This window comes from Pungitius pungitius, chromosome 12 (assembly GCF_949316345.1).
Source record: "Pungitius pungitius chromosome 12, fPunPun2.1, whole genome shotgun sequence".
Classification (NCBI taxonomy): domain Eukaryota; kingdom Metazoa; phylum Chordata; class Actinopteri; order Perciformes; family Gasterosteidae; genus Pungitius; species Pungitius pungitius.
Genome location: NC_084911.1, coordinates 17629328 through 17654952, shown reverse-complemented (window position 1 = coordinate 17654952; position 25625 = coordinate 17629328). Strand labels below are relative to the sequence as shown.

General features: G+C 45.3%; 2 protein-coding genes across 3 annotated transcripts; one reads left to right on the top strand and one right to left on the bottom strand.

The window, feature by feature from the left end:
• Nucleotides 1-1032: 1032 nt before the first annotated feature.
• LOC119220287 (zinc finger protein 7-like) lies at nucleotides 1033-8772 on the bottom strand. Its single transcript, XM_037476185.2, has 2 exons — nucleotides 8149-8772; nucleotides 1033-4941 (listed from the first exon to the last, which is right to left on the bottom strand). Exons 1-2 carry the CDS (start codon nucleotides 8339-8341, stop codon nucleotides 4049-4051), a joined length of 1086 nt encoding a protein of 361 aa, XP_037332082.2. The 5' UTR covers nucleotides 8342-8772; the 3' UTR covers nucleotides 1033-4048.
• A 6150-nt stretch (nucleotides 8773-14922) lies between these two features.
• LOC119220271 (gastrula zinc finger protein XlCGF28.1-like) lies at nucleotides 14923-24895 on the top strand. Of its 2 annotated transcripts, XM_037476159.2 has the most exons (3): nucleotides 14923-15412; nucleotides 21367-21912; nucleotides 23294-24895. In XM_037476159.2, the coding sequence occupies exons 1-3, from the start codon at nucleotides 15220-15222 to the stop codon at nucleotides 23305-23307; spliced, it is 753 nt and encodes a 250-aa protein (XP_037332056.2). In that variant the 5' UTR covers nucleotides 14923-15219; the 3' UTR covers nucleotides 23308-24895. The 2 variants fall into 2 exon arrangements, with proteins under 2 accessions (XP_037332056.2, XP_037332054.2); XM_037476157.2 differs by having other exon boundaries at nucleotides 21367-24894.
• The last annotated feature ends 730 nt before the right edge of the window (nucleotides 24896-25625 follow it).

Sequence of the window (25625 nt, the reverse complement as noted above, 5' to 3'; positions counted from 1 at the left end):
AGTAAGCGTCCTGGAGATCTACCGTGACAAAATAGTCCTCGGACCTGATTTGTGCCGCGATCTGTTTGAGAGTGAGCACCTTGAAGCTCAACTTTGCAACAGCGCGGTTCAAACGGCAGAGATCCAAAATCGGACGCAAACCCCCATCCTTCTTTGGAACGATGAAGTACCGCCTGTGATAGCCTGACTCTCTGTCTGGGGGGAGAACTCGTTCTACGGCTCCCTTCTGCAGCAGGGTCTGTACTTCTTGCTCCAACACCAGAGCCTGCTGGGGGTCTACCACCGTGGGTAGTACGCCCCGAAATCAAGGCGGCCGCCACCTAAACTGGATGGCGTAGCCAACATCGATTGTGTGCAGGACCCGTTGAGAAACTTTGGGGAGGGGTTGCCACTCACCCAAAAAGTTTCTCAGGGGCTCTGAAAGTCTCGGGTCTACAGACACCGCGCCCTGTAACAGCGTACTGGCAGGGAAGCGCTGATGTAGAAGACCCGGAACCCTCCTCAGTGGGGGCGAACGGCGGAGATCAGCCGTGTGCCTCAGCTCACGCACTGCCTCCAGAGTCCTACTCCAGGGCGCCGACAAGTCAGTGTGGACGTCTGGGAAGAACGGCAGACACCGGCCCGGAGGTGCTCTGCGGGAAGGTAAGAACCGCTCCTGCAGTTTACCAGAAGCAGACGGCTGCTGCTTACCCGCCGGCCAGCTGATATGAAAACCTGTCAGCGGTTCGGGTGAGGACCTCCAGCAGTTCTTTTGCGGCAGCGGGGGAATGAGTCCCCTCTGTGTCAGCCTCCGCTGCCTCTACAGTCACCACGTCCAGCTCCTCGGAGCCGGAAGAACGTGAGAAACTTCACACGCACTACATGAGGGCATAGAGATGAATGGTCCTGCCCTTCGGGTCCCTTATAGCACCCTAGTCCGGCGTCCCCGCCTATGACGTACCAGCTCGCCATTGGTTAGATTTCACACGTGCTTCATGACGCGGCCACGCAGGGGCGTTCCTACAGCGTCTTTACGCAACTCGAGTTCCCTGAGAGGGAACGGTGAAGTAGTGTGGTGTGGGAGAATTTCGGAAGGTTGAAGACCAGTCGAGCTGCTGCATTCTGGATAAGCTGCAGTGGTAGAACGGCGGTAGCAGGGAGACCTGCCAGGAGAGATACAGTAGTCAAGGCGGGAAATTACAAGAGCCTGAATCTTGCCTGCGCCGCCATCTGAGTGAGAAGGGGTCGTATTCTCCTGCTGTTGTAGAGCGTGTATCTACGGGATCGTGTTGTCGCTGTGATGTAGGCAGTCAGGGAGAGTTGGGAGTCAAGTGTCACGCCGAGGGTCCTAGCAGTCAGAGTGGGCGTTAACACAGAGTCGCCGAGGTTAACAGTCAGGTCCTGAGTGGGAGAGTTTTCATTCACTAGGAGATGTCAGACATCCAGAGATCCGTGCCACCACCTGAGTGTCCGAGTCGGGGAAGGAGAGAATTAGTTGGGTGTCGTCGGAATAGCTGTGATACAAAAAACAATGTGAGCGAATGACTGAGCCAAAAGAGTTGGTGTAAATTGAGAAGAGGAGGGGACCCAGGATGGAGCCCTGAGGAACTCCAGTAGTAAGAGGACAAGGTTCCGACACTGATCATCTCCAAATTACGCAATAGCTGCGTTTGTCAAGGTAGGATGAGAGAAGAGAGAGCGCGGAACCTGTGACACCAAGTTCCTGAAGGGCGGAGATAAGGATCTGGTGGTTTACTGTGTCAAATGCTGCAGAAAGGTCCAGAAGGATGAGGACGGAGGAGAGAGAGGCGGCTTTAGCAGCGTGGAGTTGCTCTGAGACAGCGAGGAGAGCAGTTTCTGTGGAATGGTGCGCCTTGAAGCCTGACTGATGGGGGTCAAGGAGGTTGTTACGGTGGAGATAGGAGGAGAGTTGGTTAAAGATGGCTCGTTCAATAGTTTTGGACAGAAAGGGAAGAAGAGATACCGGTCCGTAGTTGTTTTCTTCAGAAGGGTTGAGGGTGGGTTTCTTAAGGAGTGGGTTAACTCTTGCCTCCTTCAGAGAGTTGGGGAAACCGATAACAGAGCATTGTTAATGAGACAGGTGAGGAAAAGGAAGAAGATCGGGGGCGATTGATTGTAAAACGTGGGATGGAATGGGGTCGAGGGTGCAGGGGGTGGGATGGGCAGAGGTTACCAATGTAAGAACTTTGTTAGGAGACAGGTGTGTGAAACAGGGAAGTGAGGGCGATGGAGGTGAAGTCTGTGGGATTCAGTTGGATGGAGGTGGGTTGGAGAAGGAGGAGCGTATGTCAGCTATTTTTTTGGTAAAGTAGGTGACAAAGTCTCCTGGAAGAAGGGTAGAAGGGGGAGGAGGACTGGGGGGTTCGAGGAGGTTAGTGAAGATAGAAAATATTTTTTTGGGGTCAATTTTGGATTGGTAGAAAGTGCTTTTTGCAGCAGAGATAGAGGCTGAAAAAGAGGAGAGAAGCGACTGAAACGCATGTAGGTCATTTCCCTTTAAGTGCTCGCAGAGTGTTTTACACTACGCTAGACTATTATTCAGCAATATATGAAGACACACTCTTTCTTGGGACCTGCAGCTCCAAGTGACTTTCCCGACTTGTTCAAGTCAATGATTCGCTTTTTTGTGACGAATTATCTGTTCCAATCAATTTGTATCAGAAAAATCAGACTTGTAGAAATAACGGGAAACTCAAGAGAGCCATGACATTGTGTTCTTTACAAGTGTATGTAAACTTTTGACCACAACTGTATATACTGTATATATACACACACACACACACACACACGTATATATACCCTAAGACCACTTGTAACATTAACGTTACATTGTGAGAATCATCATGTGTCCCTGTAAATTAGTGCAGTATCATCTTAACCATTTTTGACTCCGTTGTATCTTACAAAATAAAAGCGGTCTATGATTTATTACCTCCAAAATTTAGTATTTTCCATATGTAATATGTGTGGTTTGGAAATGGCAAAAGATGCCTCTCAATTGATTTGTTTTTAAATATTTATTAAATTCTGCAAAAGATAAAATAAAATGAAATCATTGCCTTCTAAGCATCTCTCACCCAGCAATGTCAAATGAGCGTGATTTCATTCCAGTATTCATTCTTAATACATAAAGACATATGTACTCAAAACGAAGATTAACAGACAATGAATATTAAAATAACCAGGAAAACATCTAACCTAAATCCAAAATATTATATATTAAAAAATATTAAAACAATATAAACAAGAGGAAGAAGTTAATGCATGAACTGAAATTCTGCACCTTAACATGCAAAACAAAATTATTTACACAATGTGATGGTTCACAGAAATCTATGCAGTAAAACATTGCTGTAATATACACCTTGAAAAGCAGATTAAAAGACAATGAATATAAAAAATAAATCCTAGCAACTTATCTCTTAAAAAACCTTAAAACAATATAAACGAGGAAGAAGAACGCATTGAAGGCCTTTTGGCATTTTTATCCACCGTAAGATGCAAAACAGAATTCACACAAAAACACTAAATCCCCCCCATACGCCAGACATCCCATCTCAGAGACGGCTGGGTTCAGTCTATGCAGTTGTTAGAGGACCCAGCCCAGGGTCTACCCCGAAGGCTGGACGCTACAAGGATGCAGCCTAGTGACATTGAGACACAACTTGTGAATTTCTGGGAGGAAGTCTATGAGATTCGTTTGTAAATGTGAACATGAATAGTAGCTGCAAATATCTGTCCGTCTTTATAGTTCTGCAGAGGGTATTTATAACTTGCGTGCGCAAAGGTGATTACCAGGAAAGTTTTGATTGATTTTCTCCGGGTAGTCTGGCTTCCTCCCACAGTCCAAAGACATGTGCTAGGGATTAGGTTGATTGGGAACTCTAAGTCGCCCTTAGTTTGGATGTGTGAATGGTTGTTCGTCTGTGTTAGCCCTGCGATTGGCTGGCGACCGATCCAGGGTGGGATAGACTCCAGCCCCCCCGCGACCCTGTTTGCAGGATAAGCGGTTTGAAGATGGATGGATGGATTTACCACTGAAAGGTTTTTACCCTGTGTGACATTTCATGTGGGACTTCAGATCTCCATTTCTAACATAGCATTTACCACATTCTAAGCAGCTGAAAGGTTTCGCCCCTGAGTGACATCTCATGTGTCTCTTCAGACTCCCACTTTCAGTGAAAGAACTACCACACTCTGAGCAGCTGAACGGTTTTTCTCCTGTGTGACATCTCATGTGTCTCCTCAGATATCCACCCATACTGAAACATTTACCGCACTGTAAACACCTGAAAGGTTTCTCTAATTTGTGGGTCCGCATGTGACTTTTCAGCTTCTTAATGCAACCAAATGTTTTCTTACAATCAGAACACATTAAATGTTTCTCACTTGTTCTACATCTTGAATCACTGACAGAACCGTCATTATTATTTTGGGAGTTTAAACCTGACTGAGGTTGTTTGGTCTTACTCCAATCATCACTGTCCTCAGTCTCAGGTTCAGAAGAGTCTCCAGTATTCTCATCACTATCTGGTTCTGGAGGACAATCTGACCCTGAGTTCCTGTCTGGTTCTGGTCCTCCAAACTCCTCTCCATCACCATCTGTCACCATCTGTTCAGTTTGTCTCTGATGAAGATGTGAGGACCAAGCTTCCTCTATATCACCTTCACTGTTCACACACGTGAATGACACCTTCATCTCAGCCTCCCCCAGCCCTTGAAGCTTCTCCTCTTTAATGTGTGAGGGCTCTGGGTTCTCAGGTTCCTCTTTAATGTGTGAGGGCTCTGGGTCCTCAGGTTCCTCTTTAATGTGTGAAGGCTTTGGGTTCTCAGGTTCCTCTTTAATGTGTGAGGGCTCTGGGTCCTCAGGTTCCTCTTTTATGTGGGGGGACTCTGGATCCTCCTGCTGCTCTTCTTTAGGCACAAAGAGCTGCTGGACATCTGTGATGTAAAAAATAAGAAAAAAAGATATTTGTAATAAATATTATCATAATAATAATAATTAAAAAAAACAGACAATATAGTTAATTAATAAGTTATTATTCATTCGAGAAATATTGTTTACAATATTTTATATAAAGATTTACAACATTAGACTTACGTGTAAACATACCACCATCAGAAGTTAAAAGCCATTAACCATTAGCTACACTTCTGAACGTGTCACTAGAAAATTCTCAGTCAACACAGCAGACACTTAAATCTGAGTGCACATATATGCTGCTTTAGTTTTAAACAAGTAATTGAAATAAAAGCTATTTAATCAAAGATTCGGGACAATGAATGAACACACAGTTCAGGACCATTCTGGCCACTATTGTACAAAAAAATGAATACTATTACTGTAAAAAGTCAGATAATTATCTAAAGTAAAAGCCCTATAATTCAAAGTTCAAAAAGACCACTTCTCAATATTTGAACTGCGATAAAAATACTTCAATAATTCCAATCATTGGTGCATGTATGTGTTTAGGACATCCTTTTATCTTCCATTACAAATGTTAAATATTTTTACAGAATAAATTGGGAGATTTGTCAAATTAAAAATATTTTGGGCCAGGAAATGCTATCAAAAAACATAATAACATTTAATAACACACATAATATCTGACAATGAGTAACATATTAACCTTCCGCACTAAATGTATGATAGAAAATATGGAAAAAATTCTACTCATAATTTAACCGACTATACCAATGAATTACACTTTTACACAATTTCTTATCATCCTTCCTTCCTTCATCATCATTCATTTTTGCACACAGGGTCGTCAGTGACCACCTACGTCCAAATGCCAACACGACCAGGGTAACTGTTTAGTGTTATTAGATAAACAGCTCTATAAATATTCCATAGTGTCATTAGCACAATTATGTAATGTGATGAATTATTACACCATTTAATAAGTTGTTACATTGTGAAACATGTATTACATTTTTACTTTGTAATCATTCAATTGATGAATAGTAGCATGAGTATATACACATGAGCTTATAATTTGGGCTGAGCATGTTGTATCAATGTATCAAAACATAAACTTTTAAGCATTTGTAAATAATGGACCTTTCATTTTAAATCTCTACCAGACAGCATAGTTATAAGCATAGCTAAAAGCAGAGCTATTTGTAACCAGAGCAAACTTGAATTATCTTATAAATTCACACTTCTACCAACAGACGAGCGACTCATGTAATTTGCCACTGACCACTTTTCGCACTCACCGCTACTGCAATGCACAATAAATTCCAGCTGTAAAACCTTTAAATTCTCAAATCTAATGTTTGTATTCACGATTGTTAAGTTTGTCAAAGAACACACTTAAAGCTCTTGTATTTTTCAAACGTGTCCCGATTTACTTTTTTAATGTACAAATGCTTACTTTTGAGAATCTTAACTAAGCATATGAAAATTGTCTGTAAATATGTAGTCATTAAAGTTCATATATATGAACTTTCACCTGAAATTATTGGGGAAATTAATTTTGATACAGTTCAAATATTGAGAAATTGTGTTTTTGAACTTATACTTATGGGACTTTTTTGGGGATAAATCTGTCAAGTGTATGGAATTATTGAGAGAATTTTTTTTATTGCAGTTCAAATAATAAGAAATGGTCTTTGAACTTTTCCTTTGGATAAGTATTCCTTTTTTGTACACGCGTAGTCAGAATGGTCCTGAACACAGATACTTCAGTCATTGTGCAGAATCTGCCTTTTATTCCGGTTATTGTTTCCAGTGCCGGCGCTCCGCACACGCACATCACGCGCTGCGCGTAGGGCACCAAGTGCCTGGGGGGGCACCAAAACATCTGGGACGTGAAAAATCATCACAGTAGGCTACTAGTATAAATAACAAATAAAATATGTCTAAATCATGACCAAATTAGTGGAGAAAAAGGGGAACCTCCTGTGCGCCCCCCCTCCCCCCACCTCCCAGTGGTTTGTTCCATTATGGCTCAAATCTCAAATGTGGCAGACAGCTTTAAAACGGCTTCGAAAAGGCGTCAAGAGTCGGGGGCGGAAAAAAGAAAAAAGAAGAGACAGCGGGATGATGCTCACGCGTCGCTCTCAGCTAAGACAATGTTTTAAATCAGGGGTCCCCAAACTTTGTCTCGTGAGGACCGTTGCTAGCGGTCACCGGTTGGCCGGCTGCCCACATGTACTCGCCTCATAATGTCCGCACGGACCGCCGTGGGTCGTAGTCGGTACTCGTCCGCGGCCCGCCTGAAGTTTCTGTTACCGTTTCTGTTATCATTTGTTTTTGATGTTATCATTTAAGTTTTTGCATAACAATCGGCTTCAAGAGGCATATCCCAATCTGTGGTTTGCTCTTCGTATTGCACTGACTCTCCCTGTCACAGTTGCTGAGCGAAGCTTTTCAAAGCTCAAACTAATCAAAACGTACCTGCGCTCATCAATGGGGCAGGAACGTTTAAGTGGTCTCGCTGTCATCAGCATCAATGGGGACGTTGCTCAGAAACTGTCATATGACCTGAGAGCTGATTTTGCAGCTAGGAAATGCAGGCGTGTGCCTCTGTAGGGCCTTTGACAACTGATGGTAGTGAAAATGTTTGTAATAAAGTTCTATCGGATAGCAGAATGGTCTCTTTTATAGAGATGGTAAAGTAAATTCTACTGTGCAGTTTGCACTTTATTATTATTATTTGTACTTACTGAAGAAATGTGCACATTATTACTTACACGGTTATATACTTGAATACTTTCTGCGTTTACAATGTTCAGTTCCAAATCTGTGTTTTTGGTAATTGTGGTGGTATTTGGTATTTATAATTTATAATTTTATCTTTTATATAATGTATTTCTTTTCATGTTTGTTTATGTAAATTATTTATGTTTAGAAGTTATTTGGGGAATAAAGAGAACTCAACTAAGACATTCTGAATGGTTGTTATTCCTTTGGTGGTGGTGGTGGTTGGTTGGTTAGTTAGTTGGGGGGGGGCACCACCAAGCATTTGTGCTTAGGGCACCCAAATGGCTAGCGCCGGCCCTGATTGTTTCATATCGAACATGTTTGCATATACGTGCACTAAAATGTTCTGCTGACCACAGTATATTCACTGGCAAATTTTACCGACCTAGACCCATTTTGATGAGACTGATGTCAGTGTGAAGAGTGAGAGAACCAACCTTCTCTTTCTATGTGGACTTTCGGGTTTAAAACAGGGTGCAGACGTTTCTTCAGTCGCTCGTTGTCCTCTTTTATTCTAGAAGCTTCCTCCTCGTACTCTGCTATCGTTCTTTCAAACAGCCCAAATATCTCTTCAGCAGCCTCCGCGAGTCGTTGCTTCACTAAATATCTCAGCACATGGACTTTAGACATCTTCTCTGAATCAAAGACACGTTTCCTCCCGAGAATTTTTTTTAAAACAGTTTTCTCTCCGTTAAACTCGGACTATCTCCGTGTTGCTAACTTCGGTCCGTTTCAGGCTAGCATGCTAAGCTAACTTTAATAGTTTTGCATGCTACCGGGAGGTGATTCAGAGGGAAAATATCCAGGAAAAAAGCTGTCAGAGCCGTCAGAGATTTATCCAGACGTCCAGGGACTCTGGTGGAGCAGGACTGATGGAGATAACTAGTACTTGGTCAACGTAACACAGACACGGCTGATTCTACGACCGATCGGCGCCATGTTATTCTGAGATCAACATCCGGGTGCATTCTTCTTCGTCTTCTTTAGGATTGGTTGGCGGTTGGGTAAACCGTGTTTGCATTACCGCCAACAACTGGTACGGAGTTTGGATCAGGATGGCTACAACGTCAACACTAGAAATAACTAACTAAACAAATAGTAAAAATACAAATACTTTAGAGTTCTGCTTTTCTGAAGTCAACTCTTCAACTCTTGTGTGGCTATTATTTGTGGCTTCCTTTGCAGCTTCGTCTGTCATTTCATTCCCTCTGACACTGGTGGCGGCTGGGGAATTTTATTGTAGGGGAGGCTAAATAAAGTTTTTTTTTTCACATACAAACGAAGCATTCTGTTGCATTTTGACAAAATAATAAAGAAGAAATAGAACATTTTCCTACAGAGGCAAATGGGGCCAAGGAAAACGTTTTAACTTAATTTATTTACCTTGTAGAATTTAGCAAGATTAAGTGCAAATACATCAATAGAAATTGGGAATTATACACAAGTTAACATTCTAACAAGTTAACATAATATGATTCTAAAATGGGTGAGTGTGTTACGGCCAATCTATTGTGTTGGTAACTTTACTCATATATCTATCTACAGTCAAGTATGTACCAATATAATCAGTGCAACCAAGACATGATACCACCTTAGGTTTGCAGAGAACTACATTCAATATGCACACTGAAGGCCTAAAGTAGGGTGGGTTGTGAGGGCCACTGTAACCCAGTGTCCATCCTCACATGAAATCATGCATTTTAAGGACTAGTTCCCTCTCCATGGAGAGCATGGCCAGTGCATTCAGACGTTCCTGCCCCATTGCATTTCGCTGGAATGTCTTAATTCTTTTCAAAGTTGAGAAACATCTTTCAGCTTCAGTTGTTGACATGGGAGTAGTTACGACAAAGTCACAGTCTTAGAGAATGTCTCCTGGAGGTTGTAGCTCATGATAACCTGGTACAGTGCCAGTGCACCACAGCAAGCCTTGAATTCAGGATTCTCATAGATCAGAGACAGTTCCGTCTGGAGCTTTGCCTTATTCAGCATGGGATATGCCTTCACAGTGGCATTCAGAGCCTCAGCAGGAAATGAATGGCAGTACTCTTCATATCAACATATCTCACTGTACTAAGGTAGCACTCACTAGGTGGACAGTGAAAGAGAACCTCGCTTTGGTGTGAGCCAGGATGGTGTCACAGACCTCTTCAGACAGCCTCTGCTTCGCCTCTTCTGTCAAAGCCGTCCTTGGTCTGTCAGTTCCTGATGGCTCTTGCAGCTGGTCAGAGTCTCTGAATGCAAACAAACCAATAATGTGTTTGTTAAGCTGTGTACAGTACTGTAGTCTACGTGATGCACATGTTCACACTTTATCCAGTACAATGATGTTAGTATACCCACTGAAGGTCTTCAGGGTCCATTGGACCCCAAATGACGAAATGTTGAGTAAAAACGTTATATAACAGAGTCAAATTATATTTGTTATAAAACTAAAACTATTGTTCTGTTACAAAATGAAATGTTATTGTTTTGTTTTGAAGACCATCAGAGGGTTAAAATGGGCAGGGATTAAAAATGTTATTGTTAAACACTGTTTGTTAAGCTATCCATTGTGCCTCACCTAACCAGGATGTCCAACACAGAGTAAAGCAAGCTGGATTACACCACTGGCAATATATTATAAAAAATAACATATAATATAAAGAAACGAACAGAAATACAGTCTCCTTTCATGCATCTGTTCTCATAACAAAGCTGTGTTTTGAGAAGGATTCGAATAATATAAATGTTATCTTACCTATTCTCTATATAGTCTGCACACTGCTTGTGAAGCTCTCAAGGGCCCTTGTGATGAAGACTGCTTCAATGTCCTTCTTCGGGAGCTTCTGGTACAGAATGTCGGCGTGGGGCATGATTTTGTTAAAAAAACAGAAAAAAAAAAAAATCTTCGTCCTGTACCATCCTCACGTAGCCAGATGCCTCTATAACGCAAGCGTGTAAGTGCGAGCCCCGAATCCTCATTGAAAATGCATTGAAGGTTCGATTTTAGAAAAAAATAGTTTTAACATCAGAGTCAACGGGAGAATGCGTGGGCAATTTTCCACGTCAAAGAATTAGACCAGAGAGAGGCGGGACTCGCGGCGGGCGCGCGCGACCATATGAAACGTGACCTGAATCTGACAAATCTGATTGGACAATGACAGATAATATGTCTAGATCACTGAAAACTACTTTTGCTGTGATGGAATTTGTTGAAACCCCCACTCTTTTTTCCCAGTTGGTGGGGCGTTGCCCAAATCGCCCCTATGCACCGTCCGCCCCTGTCTGACACTGCTAGAACCTATAAGAACACTACTGTCAGACCCATCGGTTGAATCCTGTATAAAGTTTGCTGTAGTTCAATGAGGATCTCGATCTTCTGTGTGAATGACTCTTCTGTAAGCTGTCTAGTGATGAACTAGTCCGAAAAAATTAAAAAGGAATATATTATTCTTATAACATTAAGATAATATTATGTGTCACGGTTTGGTTCTCCTTCCTGTTTTATTTTGCAGTTCCATGTCTCTTATGTCCATGGGTAACTTCACTTCCTGCCTTGTCCTGTGATTCCTTGATTGTTTCCACCTGTGTCCAATCACCTGCACCTCCCTAGTGTATTTAAGCCCAGTGAAGAGAGCGGATGAGTGGACAAGTGTGGGAGAATTTAGGAAGGTTAAAGACCAGTCGAGCTGCTGCGTTCTGGATGAGCTGCAGTGGTCGAATGGCGGCAGCAGGGAGACCTGCCAGGAGAGAGTTACAGTAGTCAAGGCGGGAGATGACAAGAGCCTGGATCAGTACCTGTGCCGCCTTCTTAGTGAGAAGGGGTTGTGTTCTCCTGATGTTGTAAAGCGTGTACCTACAGGATTGTGTTGTCAATTTTTGCATTTCTGTCCATCCGTTTTGATTCATTACTGACATCTTCTGGTTACGAACTATTACACTTCCCCATCAGACCTGATACTCGCAAGAAATTTGTGGTGCACATTCTTCCCAGCTTACTAGACGCCCACTCTATTATCTTGTTGAGCTATCTTTCTTTCATCCCTTGTTTTTCCGTTTCTCCCAGCCTGTCCTTCCTTTCTGAGCTGTGTCTAGTACAGATGTTGTACAGGTGTGTACAACGTCTTTAAGTCGCTAGGCTTTATCCTTAAGGAAGCATTTGTCGACCACATACGTCACAAACCAGGAAAAGTCCTTGTTCGCAGTGATTCCATGTCTGCCCTAACTAGTCTGAAGTCAGGTGCAGGAGCCAGGTTTTGTTGGTACGCCCCTTTTTTCCTGCCTCTAACGTTAATTGAGTCACATGGTGTTTTTTTGGCTTCAATGGGGATAAAGGGGCGTCTTCAAGGTTTGGTTGGGAGAAAAGAAGAAAGGGGATGATAGACGGAGTTTATATTTTGTTGACCGCAAAACAATATTAAAAATTGCTCGTATCAATGTACTTTCAATAAAACTAAAGTGAACAGTTACCGCATCTGGATGTCATCGAATCAAGCGCGTCTGCGGATTTCTCCCCTACTCAGCCTCTCGGCCACCCTAAGCAAATCACGTCGCCTACATCAGGTATGTCCAATACTCAACAAGATCTGCTGTTTAAAATAATATCCATGCACTCAAGAGCAGTAGAATGGGGAACTGCAATTATATTTTTATGGATACTGGCTCATGTAGGTATCTGAGGAAATGAAAACGTGGACTAACAAGCCAAACAAGCATTAAAGGAAAACAAAGTAGACATTTGGTAATCTAAAGCAGACGGGAAGGGCATTGTAGGAAAAATATCAAGAGATTATGGTAATAAAAATAAACCAGCAGACAAGGAGGAGACACTTACATTCAGTTCACAATAAAGTGAGCAGTTTAACACTCGGTGGAGGAAACCGGAGAGAAGAAGTTACAAGAAATTGAAAGACAAGGGATTAAAGGAAGAGAGCTAAACAAGATAATAAAGTTGGAGTCTCGTAAGCTGGGAAGGAGGTGCTTCACAAATATGTTGCGAGCAGCAGATCTGATGGGGAAAGTTTCATATTCGGGAACCAGAAGATGGCATTAATGCATCGAAACGGATGCAAGCTGCCGTTAAACACCACCGAAGGAGATCTCAAAACCACATGGCGCAAATCGGTCGTATAAATCAGCAGTGTCTTTGTTACATAATCAGGAATCAGGAAATGTTTATTGCCCTAATATGTTGGACATACATGGAAATTGTCTTGGCAATTTGGTGCATGACAGAAGACAGTACAATAATGACAACATAGTGCAGCAATAAGATACAAATAAAATAAAGTATAATAAAATATAAGCTAAGGGTTAGTACGCTAAAGCTAAAGCTATGGGTTAGTAAGTTCGAGAAGATAAGATAAAATTAGAAATAAAAATAAGATAAAGTGCACCAGCTAAACAAAGTGACGAGTGACAAATGAAAGTGACAAAGTGAATGACTGAACATGGGAGTCAGAGTCAGTCAGGGGGGGCCCCGGGCTCTGTTGATGAGCCCGACTGCTGAAGGGAAGAAACTGTTCATGTGGAGGGAGGTCTTAGTCCTGATGGACCACAGCCTCCTGCAGGATGGGAAGGGGCACAAACAGTTCATGTCCAGGGGGGGAGGGGTCGGTTACAATCTTTCTGGCCCGCTTCAAAGTCCTGGAAGCGAACAAGTCCTGGAGAAACGGAAGATTGCAGCCAATCACCCTCTCCGCAGAGTGGATGACACGCTGCAGCCTGCCCTGGTCCTTGGCTGTGGCTGCAGCGTACCACACGGTGATGGAGGAGCAGAGGATGGACTCGATGATGGCCGTGTAGAAGTGCACCATCATCGTCTGTGGCAAGTTGAATTTCTTCAGCTGCCTCAGGCAGAACAACCTCTGCTGAGCTTTTTTGGTGCTGATGCTGATGTTCAGCTCCCACTTGAGGTCCTGGGTGATGATGGAGCCCAGGAAACGGAAGGAGTCCACAGTGGTGACGGGGGAGTCACACAAGGTGAGGGGGGAAGGTGCGGCTGCATTCTTCCTGAAGTCCACGACCATCTCCACTGTCTTCAGGGCGTTAAGCTCCAGGTTGTTCTCACTGCACCACGTCACCAGGTGGTCAGACTCCCACCTGTAGGCGGACTCGTCCCCACCATCAGCAAACTTCAGGAGCTTGACTGACTGGTGACTGGAGGTGCAGTTGTTTGTGTACAAGGAGAAGAGCAGAGGGGAAAGAACGCAGCCTTGGGGGTCCAGGAGAGGGTCTGTGAGGGACTTTAGGTGGGACAGGACTAGCCGTTCAAAGGACTTCATGACTACAGAGGTCAATGCGACGGGCCTGGTCATTCAGTCCTGTGATCCTGGGCTTCTTGGGAACATGGATCATGGGGGAGGCCTTGAAGCAGGCTGGGACGTGGCATGTCACCAAGGAGGTGTTGAAGATGGCGGTGAACACAGGAGACAGCTGGTCAGCACAATGCTTCAGGGTGTGGGGCGAGACTGAGTCCGGACCGGCTGCTTTCCGGGGGTTTTGTCTTTTGAAGAGCCGATTGACGTCACTCTCCAAGACAGAGAGGGGCGGTGGGGGAGAGGAGGGTAATCCGAAGGTGTGAGCACCTGATGTGTCGGGAGAGGTGATGGAGTTGTGGGGGTTCGAGTCAGGACATTTTCTCTCAAATCTGCAGTAGAACTCATTCAGCTCATCTGCCAGGGGGAGGTCATTCATGGAGTGGGGGGGTTTTCGGCTTGTAGTTTGTGAGGTGTTTAAAGCCTCTCCAAACTGAAGCAGAGTCGTTAGCTGAGAACTGAAGAGAGTACAGTCGTTTAGCGTCTCTCACCGCCTTGGTAAACCTGTATTTAGACTCTGTGTACAGGTTTTTGTCCTGGGGAACACAAGAATCTTTTCGGACTCTAGTTCATCACTAGACAGCTTACATAAGTGTCATTCACACAGTAGATGGAGATCCTCATTGAACTACAGCAAACTTTATACAGGATTCAACCGATGTGTCTGACAGTATTGTTCTTATAGGTTCTGTCAGAGGGAATGAAATGACAATCAAAGGTGCAAAGGAAGCCACAAAAAATAGCCGCACAAGAGTTGAAGTCAACTTCAGCAAAGGAGAAATCCAAAGTATTTTTACTATTTATTTAGTTCTAGTGTTAAAGTTATATCCATCTTGATCCAAACTCCGTACCAGTTGTTGGCGGTAATGCAAACACGGTTTACCCAACCGCCAACCAATCCTAAAGAAGACGAAGAAGAATGCACCCGGATGTTGATCTCAGAATAACATGGCGCCGATCGGTCGTAGAATCAGCCGTGTCTGTGTTACGTTGACCAAGTACTAGTTATCTCCATCAGTCCTGATCCACCAGAGTCCCTGGACGTCTGGATAAATCTCTGACGGGCTCTCACAGTTTTTCCGGATGTTTGTCTTCCAAATCATCGCCCGGTAAACAGACCGAAGTGTGCAACACACAGCTAGTCCGAGTTTAACGGAGAAAGTGTTTTTAACGGAGTTCATCTGGAGGAAACGTATCTGTGATTCAGCAAAGATGTCTAAAGTCCACGTGCTGATGTATTTATTTAAGCAGCGACTCACTGAGGACGCTGAAGAGATATTTGGGCTGTTTGAAAGAACGATAGCAGAGTACGAGGAGGAAGCTTCTAGATTAAAAGAGGACAACGAGCGGCTAAAGAAACATCTGCACGCTGTTTTCAACCCTGAAGTCCGCATTCAAAGAACAGGTTGGTTCTCTCTCTCTTCACACTGACATCAGTCACATCAATATGGGTCTGCTTTCGTTCGGTAAAGTTGGCGAGTGATATACCGTAGTGAGGTACAACACTTCACTGTCATGAAGAACCCGCAGTAGGGCAGTACTAAATAGTGATGGCAAAGTGAAGCTTTCTGAACCAGTGAAGCTTTCCAGCCAATTGTATCGGAAAATGGTTTATTCATTCAATGATCTCTGCTGATGAAAACTTGTAGTGCATGTTTCGAATAGCCTACCAGTATATTTTGGCCCAGTCTCTGTGGGTTGAACATGATTATGAAACGTTGAACCAATAAATCATCTAATAAATACATTAATTCCTATATGAATGAAACTATTGTTTTTCAGGTTTGAATTGTGTCCTTGTTTGTGTATTTCAATTCTCCGTACATTGGGAAGAAGTGGAACAAACACTTATCTATGTGTCTTTCTGCACCTTTGTGCATGTATGCAGGGCCGGCGCTAGCCATTTGGGTGCCCTAAGCACAAATGCTTAGTGGTAAAGTTTGGGGACCCCTGATTTAAAATATTGTCTTAGCTGAGAGCGACGCGCGAGCATCATCCCGACTCTTGATGCCTTTTCGAAGCCATTTCAAAGCTGTCACATTTGAGATTTGAGGCATAATCGAACAAATCACTGGGAGGTGGGGGGAGGGGGGACCGCACAGGAGGTTTCCCTTTTTCTCAACTAATTTGGTTTAGGCCTATTACTTTTGTATTGCTTTTGCATATTAAGATGCTTTAGACATATTTTATTTATTATTTATACTTGTAGCCTACTGTGAGGATTTTTCACATCCCAGATTTTTTGATGCCCCCCCAGGCACTTGGTGCCCTACGCGCAGTGCGTAATGTGCGTGTGCGGAGCGCCGGCGCTGCATGTATGTTTGTGATCATACTAGCAGAAGAATTAATAGATGTATAGAGTTATATGTAAGCAACATAATTTAAAATTAGTGCTTACTGCATGTGAAGTGTTTGAATCTGGAATGTGGGAAGTGATTTACAGAGGAAAGGTCAGTGGAGCAGTGATTGTTCCGGTATAACATTATTGATTTTTATTGAGATATTATAAACATCCATAATTATTTAATAATTACCCAATACAAATGACAGACTTGGCCTGCCTATTGCCTACCTTGTTAGAGGAAATCAAATTGAAGTGCTCCCACATCTTCCAAAAAGTTCCATTGTAAATTTTCTCTTTGCTACTGTTACTCGCAACAACACTGACTTTGACTGTATCAAACAGACAAGCCAGAACCCTGTTTCTCGCCCATTTGAATCAAATCGGTCAAGTGACTGTGCGTCAGACCGAAGCTTCCGGCGTCACTGATCACATGATCAGCAGCAAACAAACCAAGCACCGATACATTTGCTTTGCCTTGCACTGGTTCATATTTCGACACAAGCTTCGAAGCAGAAAGGTCAGAGGTAACAACACTAGTACTAAAAAGATATTCCGCATGTGCAGACCATACAAAGTGCTTTGTGTGTTTCTTCCCTCTAAGTAGTTGTATAAGATACATGCTCTCTTCTGTAGTGGCTGTACAAAGTTTTTCATATTTTCGCAAGTTCAAAAAGATCATTTTTTTTTTTTGAACTGCAATAAAAATAGATTTCTCAATAGTTCCACACAATGACTCATGCATGGGTGTTAAGGACCTTTCTGACTACTACCATGATGAATATGAAGAATTTTAACCTTACAGATTTTTCCGCGAGCGATACCGAGCGCAAAGGAGAGTTGTAAACGCAGTCATGTTCTCTAGTAGGGTTGTCGCTGTAACGTCTGCCTGTCTGTTTCTGCTTGTGTAAACTTGGCCTGTGTACATATTTCACAGTTTTGATTGGACTTGCCTTTTAAAGACATTCCTTCAACCACTTTTTCTAATTTTGCAACTTCATCAAAATTGAAATGACCAGTATCTTATGCCACGTTTGAATGTCATGACAACCATACACTTCATCAACATCTCCCCTCATCTTCGCCATCCTGCTTACCTTAGATTGTTGCCCCGCTAGTCTTCATCACGTTGTCTTCCTCAACATTCACGTCACTCTTCCCATAGTTTTCAGTGCTCTCGTAACTTTGCAGTTTTACAAACGTTACGGTGTCATTTGTCTGGGTGATGTTCACAACAAATGGCTTGTATTAATCAGAAAGCCCTTTACTACCATGGCTATTTGAAGCTCACCACTAATATCCTCGTCTGCTCCTTCTCAATGATGTGAAGATAGTCTTGGCTCTAATAACATATTCATTGACCATTTCATTGCTAGCCTTGTATAGCAATGAAAGTTCACAATACAAACGTTGTCCTTTTCCGCATAGTGCCCGCTGAGAATATTCAGCGCTTTTCTTCGGTCACGTTACGCGTCCCTCATTACCAATGACAAGCTCCTGTTGTCTAGTCATTGCACAGATCTGCATTCGCCTCAGCATTCCACGAGAGCTCCATGTGCGTGAGCAACCTCGTAGATGGTAGGGTTGTTAACAAATATTCTATATTTTCGAATATATATTCATGCCAAGGAAAAGTTCCATGTTCAATGTCGGTTCTAATCTCTATGAACGTAAATTAATGTTAATATTTGTTTTGATCACTGAATGAAGCCTGCCATATTTGGGACAAGAATCGCAACCTTAAATTATTCAGCACTCATCATTTGTTTATTGTTGTGGTTCATTTAAACCTCTATGCGCAGAGAGCACGACGATGCGGGAGAGAAAAAGTGGCCACGGTCTGTGTTCTTGGTTTATGTAGCAGAGGTGCGGAATAACACACGGACCCCGGGCAGCTCAAGTGTATGTTTCTTTATTTTTCAAGTAATACTGCGACGTCGCTCGCTCGCTCGCTCCGCACTCGCTCGCTCCGCACTCGCTCCTGAGTGTCGGGTTCAGCGTTCCTCTCCAGACCTGCTCACTGTTTTTAAGCACAGGGAGACAGTTAAATGCCTCCCAGCTGCGCTTATTACCTGCCGGCACCGTTCCCTGCACCCCTCCTCCCAGCTCTCCCCCCCTGCAGCTGAGCTAATCACACCCCACCACCACATACCCCCACCGCCCGACTTAGGCCGGGGAGCCGTCCGGCCGAACCAACTCCCCCCCCCCCCTCCTTCTCCGGAGGGCGGGAGAGGAAGTCGGCCACGACCATCTGCGTCCCGGGCCTATGGATCACCTTGAAGTTAAAAGGCTGTAAAGCTAGATACCACCGAGTGATCCGGGCGTTGGTATCCTTCATGCGGTGGAGCCACTGCAGCGGGGCGTGATCCGAGCAGAGGGTGAATGAGCGTCCCAGGAGGTAGTACCGCAGGGAGTCGACCGCCCACCGGATGGCCAGGCACTCCTTTTCCACGGTGCTGTACCTGGCCTCTCTCTCCGATAACTTCCGGCTGATGTAGAGGACTGGGCGGTCCACCCCCTGCACCTGCTGGGACAAAACGGCCCACAGCCCTCTGCTCGACGTATCAGTCTGCAAGACAAAAGGGAGAGAAAAGTCAGGTGTATGGAGAAGAGGTTCCCTGCAGAGAGCCTGTTTTACCCCCTCAACCGCTCGGTCCACTGGACCGGATCTGGGGCTCCTTTCCGGGTCAGGTCAGTCAAGGGGCTGGTCAGCTCCGCAAAGCCCAGGATGAACCTCCTGTAGTACCCGGCCAGCCCCAGGAACTGCCTCACCTCTTTTTTTGTCTTGGGACGCGGGCACCTGCCCGCCCCCCAAGTGGTACCCCAGATACCGTACCTCCCTCCGCCGACTGCACACTTCCCTGGGTTGGCGGTGAGCCCGGCCTGCCTCAGGGATTCCAGCACCGCGCCCACCTGGCGCACATGCTCCGCCCAGGTGGTGCCGTGTATGATCACGTCATCCAGGTAGGCGGCAGCATATGCAGCATGCGGGCGAAGCACCCGGTCCATGAGGCGTTGGAAGGTGGCCGGGCCCCCGAACAACCCAAAGGAAAGCATGGCGAATTGGTATAACCCAAACGGAGTGGAGAAAGCCGTCTATTCCTTGGACTCTGGTGACAAGGGAAACTGCCAGTAGCCCTTGGTTAAATCCAGTGTCGTAAAAAAACGTGCGGTGCCCAATCGGTCCAGGAGTTCGTCGACCCGGGGCATCGGGTAGGCATCGAAACGTGACACGTCATTCACCCTGCGATAGTCCACACAGAACCGCACAGACCCATCCTTCTTAGCGACCAAGACGATGGGGCTGCACCAGGCGCTGTTGGACTCCTCTATTACCCCGATCTCCAGCATCGCCGCTAATTCCCGCTGAACCACTTTTCTCTTGTGTTCAGGTAACCTGTAGGGCCGTGTTCGCACGGTCACGCCCGGGGACGTCTCAATGTGGTGCGCTATGAGGTCCGTGCGACCTGGTAGGAGAGAGAACACATCATTAAACTGACTTTGCAACCGGGCTAAGTCTGTTTTCTGGGCCGCAGAGAGATGGGCATGGAAGTGGAGCCGGGTCCTCCTTCGCGGCGTGGGGACTGGTTGCGGTGCTGCGGGCGGGCGTCCGCCGTCGCCCCGTCCGCCGGGGTGAACCGCCAGGTGGTCCTCTGCCAGGGTGACCGCGGCCTCCAACGTCGCCGGGCGGTGGTATTGGACCCACGACGAGGTCCGCGGCGGCAGCCCCTGCAGAAACTGCTCCACCACCACTTTCTCCACCACCGCCGGTGCTCCGCCCGCGCCCAACGGCTGCAGCCATCTGTTGGCCGCGTCTCGTAGCCGCTGAGCGAAGGCGAATGGACTGTCCTCCAGGTCCAGCCTCGCCTCCCGGAAACGCCTCCTGTGGTCCTCGGGGGAGAGCCCCAGCCGGTCCATGATGGCCTTCTTCACCCCGGCGTAGTCATGCCTCGCCCCGGGTGGCAGACCCAGGGCTGCCGTCTGCGCCACCCCGGTCAGCAGTGGCAGCAGGCGGATCGCCCATTCGTCCGCCGGCCACCCGCACGCCCCCGCCTCGAACATCTCCAAGTACGACTGCACCTCGTCCGCCGGCGTCATCTTGTGCAGCACTACTCCCGCGTACGCCGGGGGACCCGTCTCCGGTGCTGCAGCGACTGGCCGGGCCACCAACTGCTCCAACACCCGGTTCTGCCGATCCGTCTGGGCTTGGAGCGCCCCCAGAAAGTGCCGGTTGGACTCGGCCTGTTCGCGCTGCATCGCGGCGATATCGCCCAGCATCCGCCCAAGCGTGACTGCCGGCTGTGCCATCCCCTCCACATGGTGATCACCGGGTTCCATTCTCCTAGTCTGGCGCCACTGTAGCAGGGGTGCGGAATAACACACGGACCCCGGGCAGCTCAAGTGTATGTTTCTTTATTTTTCAAGTAATACTGCAACGTCCCTCGCTCGTCGCTCGCTTGCTCCGCACTCGCTCCTGAGTGTCGGGTTCAGCGTTCCTCTCCAGACCTGCTCACTGTTTTTAAGCACAGAGAGACAATCAGTTAAATGCCTCCCAGCTGCGCTTATTACCTGCCGGCACCATTCCCTGCACCCCTCCTCCCAGCTCTCCCCCCCCTGCAGCTGAGCTAATCACACCCCACCACCACAGTTTATTTACCTGTTTTTGTGTAAGTGATATGTTGTTAAATATGTTTGAACTTAAAATAAATTATCCATCCAAGTAGTTATGTCTCGTTGTACTAATTTGTCCTGTTATTGACGTGCCTAATGCGCAACCTCTGGACTTCCTAAACGAGGAGAGACGCTGCCAAAATCAGCGGCAGATTTGCGCGTGTGACTTTCAGTCTGGACGTGCTGTATGTCTCCTCTGTAGTAACCAGATGTTCAAATACATGAAATTATGTGTTTTCTTTTTTAAAGCGAATAATTCATCATCACATCATTTTTGAGCAATTTTGAGAGCCCTTGTGGATCGTAATCTTTTAACTCACTATATTGTGTGTTTGTATTATCCACAGAGCAGCTGTTTGTGCTTAAAGAAGAGCAGCAGGAGGACCAAGAGTCCCCCCACATTAAAGAGGAAAGGGAGGACCCAGAGCCCCCCGACATTAAAGAGGATCAGCTTCAAGGGCTGGAGGAGGCAGGCATGACTTTCTCATTTGATCCTGTGGAGAATAAAGATGATGAAGATAAAGTTCAGTTTCCACAGATTCATCAGAGAGAGACTGGGGACTTCTCTGAACCTGAGACAGAGGACAGTGATGATTGGAATGAGACCAGAGAACATCACTCCGGTTCGAACTCTCATAACAATGATGAATCTTTGGTCTGTTCTAAATGTAAGAAAACATTTGGTTCCATTAAAACGCTGAAGAGACACATGATGACCCACTCATCAGAGAAACCCTTCAGCTGCTCACAGTGTGGTAAATGTTTCACTCAAAGTGGCACACTGAAAAGACACTTGAGATGTCACACAGGGGAGAAACCTTTCAGCTGCTCAGAGTGTGATAGATGTTTCAGTGATAGTGGAACGCTGAAGAGACACATGAGATGTCACACAGGTGAGAAACCTTTCAGGTGTTCAGAGTGTAGTAGATGTTTTAGTGCTTGTGGAGATCTGAAGACTCACATGAGATGTCACACAGGGGAGAAACCTTTCAGCTGCTCAGAGTGTGGTAAATGTTTCACTCAGAGTGGAACGCTCAAGATACACGTGAAATGTCACACAGGGGAGAAACCTTTTAGCTGCTCACAGTGTGGTAAATGTTTTACTCGAAGAGGAGATCTGAAGACACACATGAAATTTCACACAGGGAAGAAACCTTTCAGCTGCTCACAGTGTGGTAAATGTTTCACTGTACGTGGAGATCTGAAAACACACATGAGATGTCACACAGGGGAGAAACCCTTTAGCTGCTCACAGTGTGGTAAACGTTTCATTAGAAGTGGAGATCTGAAGACACACATGAGATGTCACACAGGGGAGAAACCTTTCAGCTGCTCACAGTGTGGTAAATGTTTTACTCGAAGTGGAGATCTAAAGACACACATGAGATTTCACACAGGTAAGAAACCTTTCAGCTGCTCCCAGTGTGGTAAATGTTTCACTGAAAGTGGAGATCTGAAGACACACATGAGATGTCACACAGGGGAGAGACCTTTCAGCTGCTCACAGTGTGGTAAATGTTTCACTCAAAGTGGAAATCTGACGAAACACATGAGATGTCACACAGGGGAAAAGCCTTTTTAGCTGCTCAGAGTGGAAAACATTTCACTCACAGTTAAAAGCGTAAGAGACATGAGAACAGGGGGGAGAACCCTTCCAGCTGCTTAGATTTAACCATCTCCTGGTTACATCACTGTTTTGCACGCAATTTTTTAATACCATCTGCAAAACTATAAAGACGGACAGATATTTGCAACTACTTTTCACTTGCTTGACATATACATTAAATTGTCAGAGACCTCCTATCAGGGATTCAGTCTCATTGAGAAGACCCTCTTGTTCCTTGGATGAAATCACAGAGGCTCACAGACAAGGGATCCTTATTTCCCTTACACCTGTCCGATGCCCTTTGTACTGCGAGTCCAGCACCTCTTCAGGAGTTTGATTCCTGAAGTAGTAAAATCAGGAATTAAATGTACTTTACATCTTTTACATTGTTTATTCTGTGCACTTGAAATCGTTTACATTCTTTCCATCCCAGGAGATAGATCTTCCTTTCATTCTCTCTGAGGTTTTTTTTTTCTACCTGTTGAAATGTGTGGTGGAAATTGGTGGATAAAGCCCTTGTGATAAATCAAAAGTTTCCTAAACTTGTTTGTGATGAAGTATTTATTACTAAAGAATACAGAAATCATCATCACAAGCCAAAAGTGCAGTCAGAAGTCCAAATGACTCAATTCAGCTCAAAGGGGATAGATGTTCCCTCTCCCTTACAGGCGCAGAAAGATAGGACAAGCTTCTTGGTGTAAAGAGAAGGCTTTAATACACATCGGCGCTCCACACTGCCCAAACCAGGACAACACCGTACAAGGAAGGAGACGACGCCGGAGCCGCACAGCTCGGCGCCCCCCGCTACGACGACGCCGGAGCCGCACCGCTCGGCGCCCCCCGAGACCCTGAGGCCCGGCCGCCGACCCGGCAGACCCCCAGAGCACCCCACGCCCGGCCGCCGCCCCGGCAGGCCGCCGGACCATAGCTGTCGGGTCCCCACCCTCCCGCCCCTGGTCTGATTTTCATGGTTCTGCCCCCCTTTAGGACCGTCTGGAATTCGGTCCTTGAGGGGGGGTTCTGTCATGTTTGGGTCTGCTCTGTCTTATTTTGTAGTTTCATGTCTCTTGTGTTCCTGGGTGACTACACTTCCTGCCTTGTCCTGTGATTGCCTGATTGATTTCACCTGTGTCCAATCACCTGCACCTCCCTAGTGTATTTAAGCCCTGTGTGCCAGTTGTCCTTTTGTCGCGTCATTGTCTAATGTCGTTCGTCGTGGGAGCACGTATGGTCTTTGTTGGAATAAAGAGCACTTCGTTTCGGAAACCCCTGCGTTTGAGTCCTCCCTTGCGCCTGCACCAGCATTCCATTCTGACAGATTATTCATTGGAAGGGTGTAATCTATGTCACATTGTTGACTGTTAATATTGTAACATTACCCAGCCTTATACCGTCATGTTCACTGTTAAAATACAAGTTTGCCTGTTTTTTATGTTCCACTTGTGTTGCTGCCGGCTGTCATATTATCAATGTATTGCTGCATAGATTTTTGTGAACAATCTCCTTGTGTAAATTCTGTTGTTTTGCATGTTAAGGTGCTGAGTTTCAGAAACCTCATCATGCTTAGCATTTCAGAAAAATACCACAAGATCTTTAATGTGTTCATAAATTGACTTCTTTCTTTCATTTACATTGTATAACGTTTTTAGGAAATATGTTGTAAGGATTTAGTTTGGATACTTATTTTAATATTCATTGTCTGGTAATCTACATTTTGAGCATTATGAGTACAAATTTGTTTATCAAAATCCCTGTGAGTTTTCTGTTGTGTAAAATCTGTTTAAATGTTAGTGGTCAAGAAATAAATCAATATAAGACACAGAAAAACATGGAATTTTGCATGAAATTATATCACTCGGCCCTATAAGTGCTACAATATATGGAGATACCAGACCAACACCACATCTAAGTGACTGCCCAGTGTGTGGACAGTAATCCCAAAAAGGTTTTAGAGGCACCGCTCCCTTAGGTCGTGGCAACGCTCCTTTAACTCGAGGCACCCGTCCAGGTAGTTCCTTCGACCTGTGGGACCAGTACCTGAACTGGTGTCACCGCTACAGGTACCTCTCTTGACCGAATGAACACAGGAGGCAGTTTCTGTAAACCCGAGGCAGTTGCCACAACTCGCCGCGGCACCCCAACCTGCAACAGGAAGTGCCTCAACGAATTATCAGTGCCACGATTTGCGCTAGCTCCTACTGGAAGTTCTTTGTACCGGCCGAAAAGTTTTCAAACACAATATAATACTCTGATTATTATTCTGACTCATTACAAGTTGAGGGGGAGGGGGGGTAAAAACGTATCACCCTCAGGAGTTAAAGCCACTAACTATTGGCAATAGTTCTGAGCGCTTAAATAAAAATATAACATTATCCTACTTGTGGTATTGTTCATGTTACTTGTTGTTACTTGATTGACATGTAGGTAAACATATCAGGTCCAGAAGAGTCTCCAGTTTTCGCAACAGTATCTGTTTGTAAATGTTTATCAGGGTGTGAGTTTCTGGCTTATGTAGCTGTGAGGACTGACCTTCCTCTTCATCATCTTCACTCATGCAGAGTTCCTCCTGTTCCTCTTTGATGTGTGTGTTGGGGGGGGGGGGGGGGGGGGGCTGCGGGTCATGCAGGTCCAGATTGGAGCTCCACTCCTGCTGTTCGAAGGGAACCTCTTCGTTGAGCACCAACAGCTGCTGGATGCCTGCAGCAGAGCAGAAACACACAGAGGTTCTTTGTGAACTTCTAAAGATTGTAGATCATCAAAAAGCTTCAACGGCTGTGATTGGTCAATTTACTCTATGTAAATAAGTATGTACATTGTCATAATACACTAAGTATGTATTGCATTGTATTGTACAATATTTAGTAACTAATAAATATCAGAATCAGATATTTCACATCTAGTGCCAAAGATCAAAATGCAGCGACACGGTCTCGTCAGCTTCTTTGTTCATGTTCACTGTGGTTTGTTGTTGTCTGAAGTCATGAACGCTAGTTGGGCTCC

Bases quoted from the DNA above. Each gene is read 5' to 3' on its own strand.
- LOC119220271 (XM_037476157.2), top strand. From the start codon at position 15,220: ATGTCTAAAGTCCACGTGCTGATGTATTTATTTAAGCAGCGACTCACT. The intron at 15,413-21,366 runs GTTGGTTCTCTC...TATTATCCACAG, and splicing joins AGTCCGCATTCAAAGAACAG to AGCAGCTGTTTGTGCTTAAA.
- LOC119220287 (XM_037476185.2), bottom strand. From the start codon at position 8,341: ATGTCTAAAGTCCATGTGCTGAGATATTTAGTGAAGCAACGACTCGCG. The intron at 4,942-8,148 runs GTTGGTTCTCTC...TTTACATCACAG, and splicing joins AGTCCACATAGAAAGAGAAG to ATGTCCAGCAGCTCTTTGTG.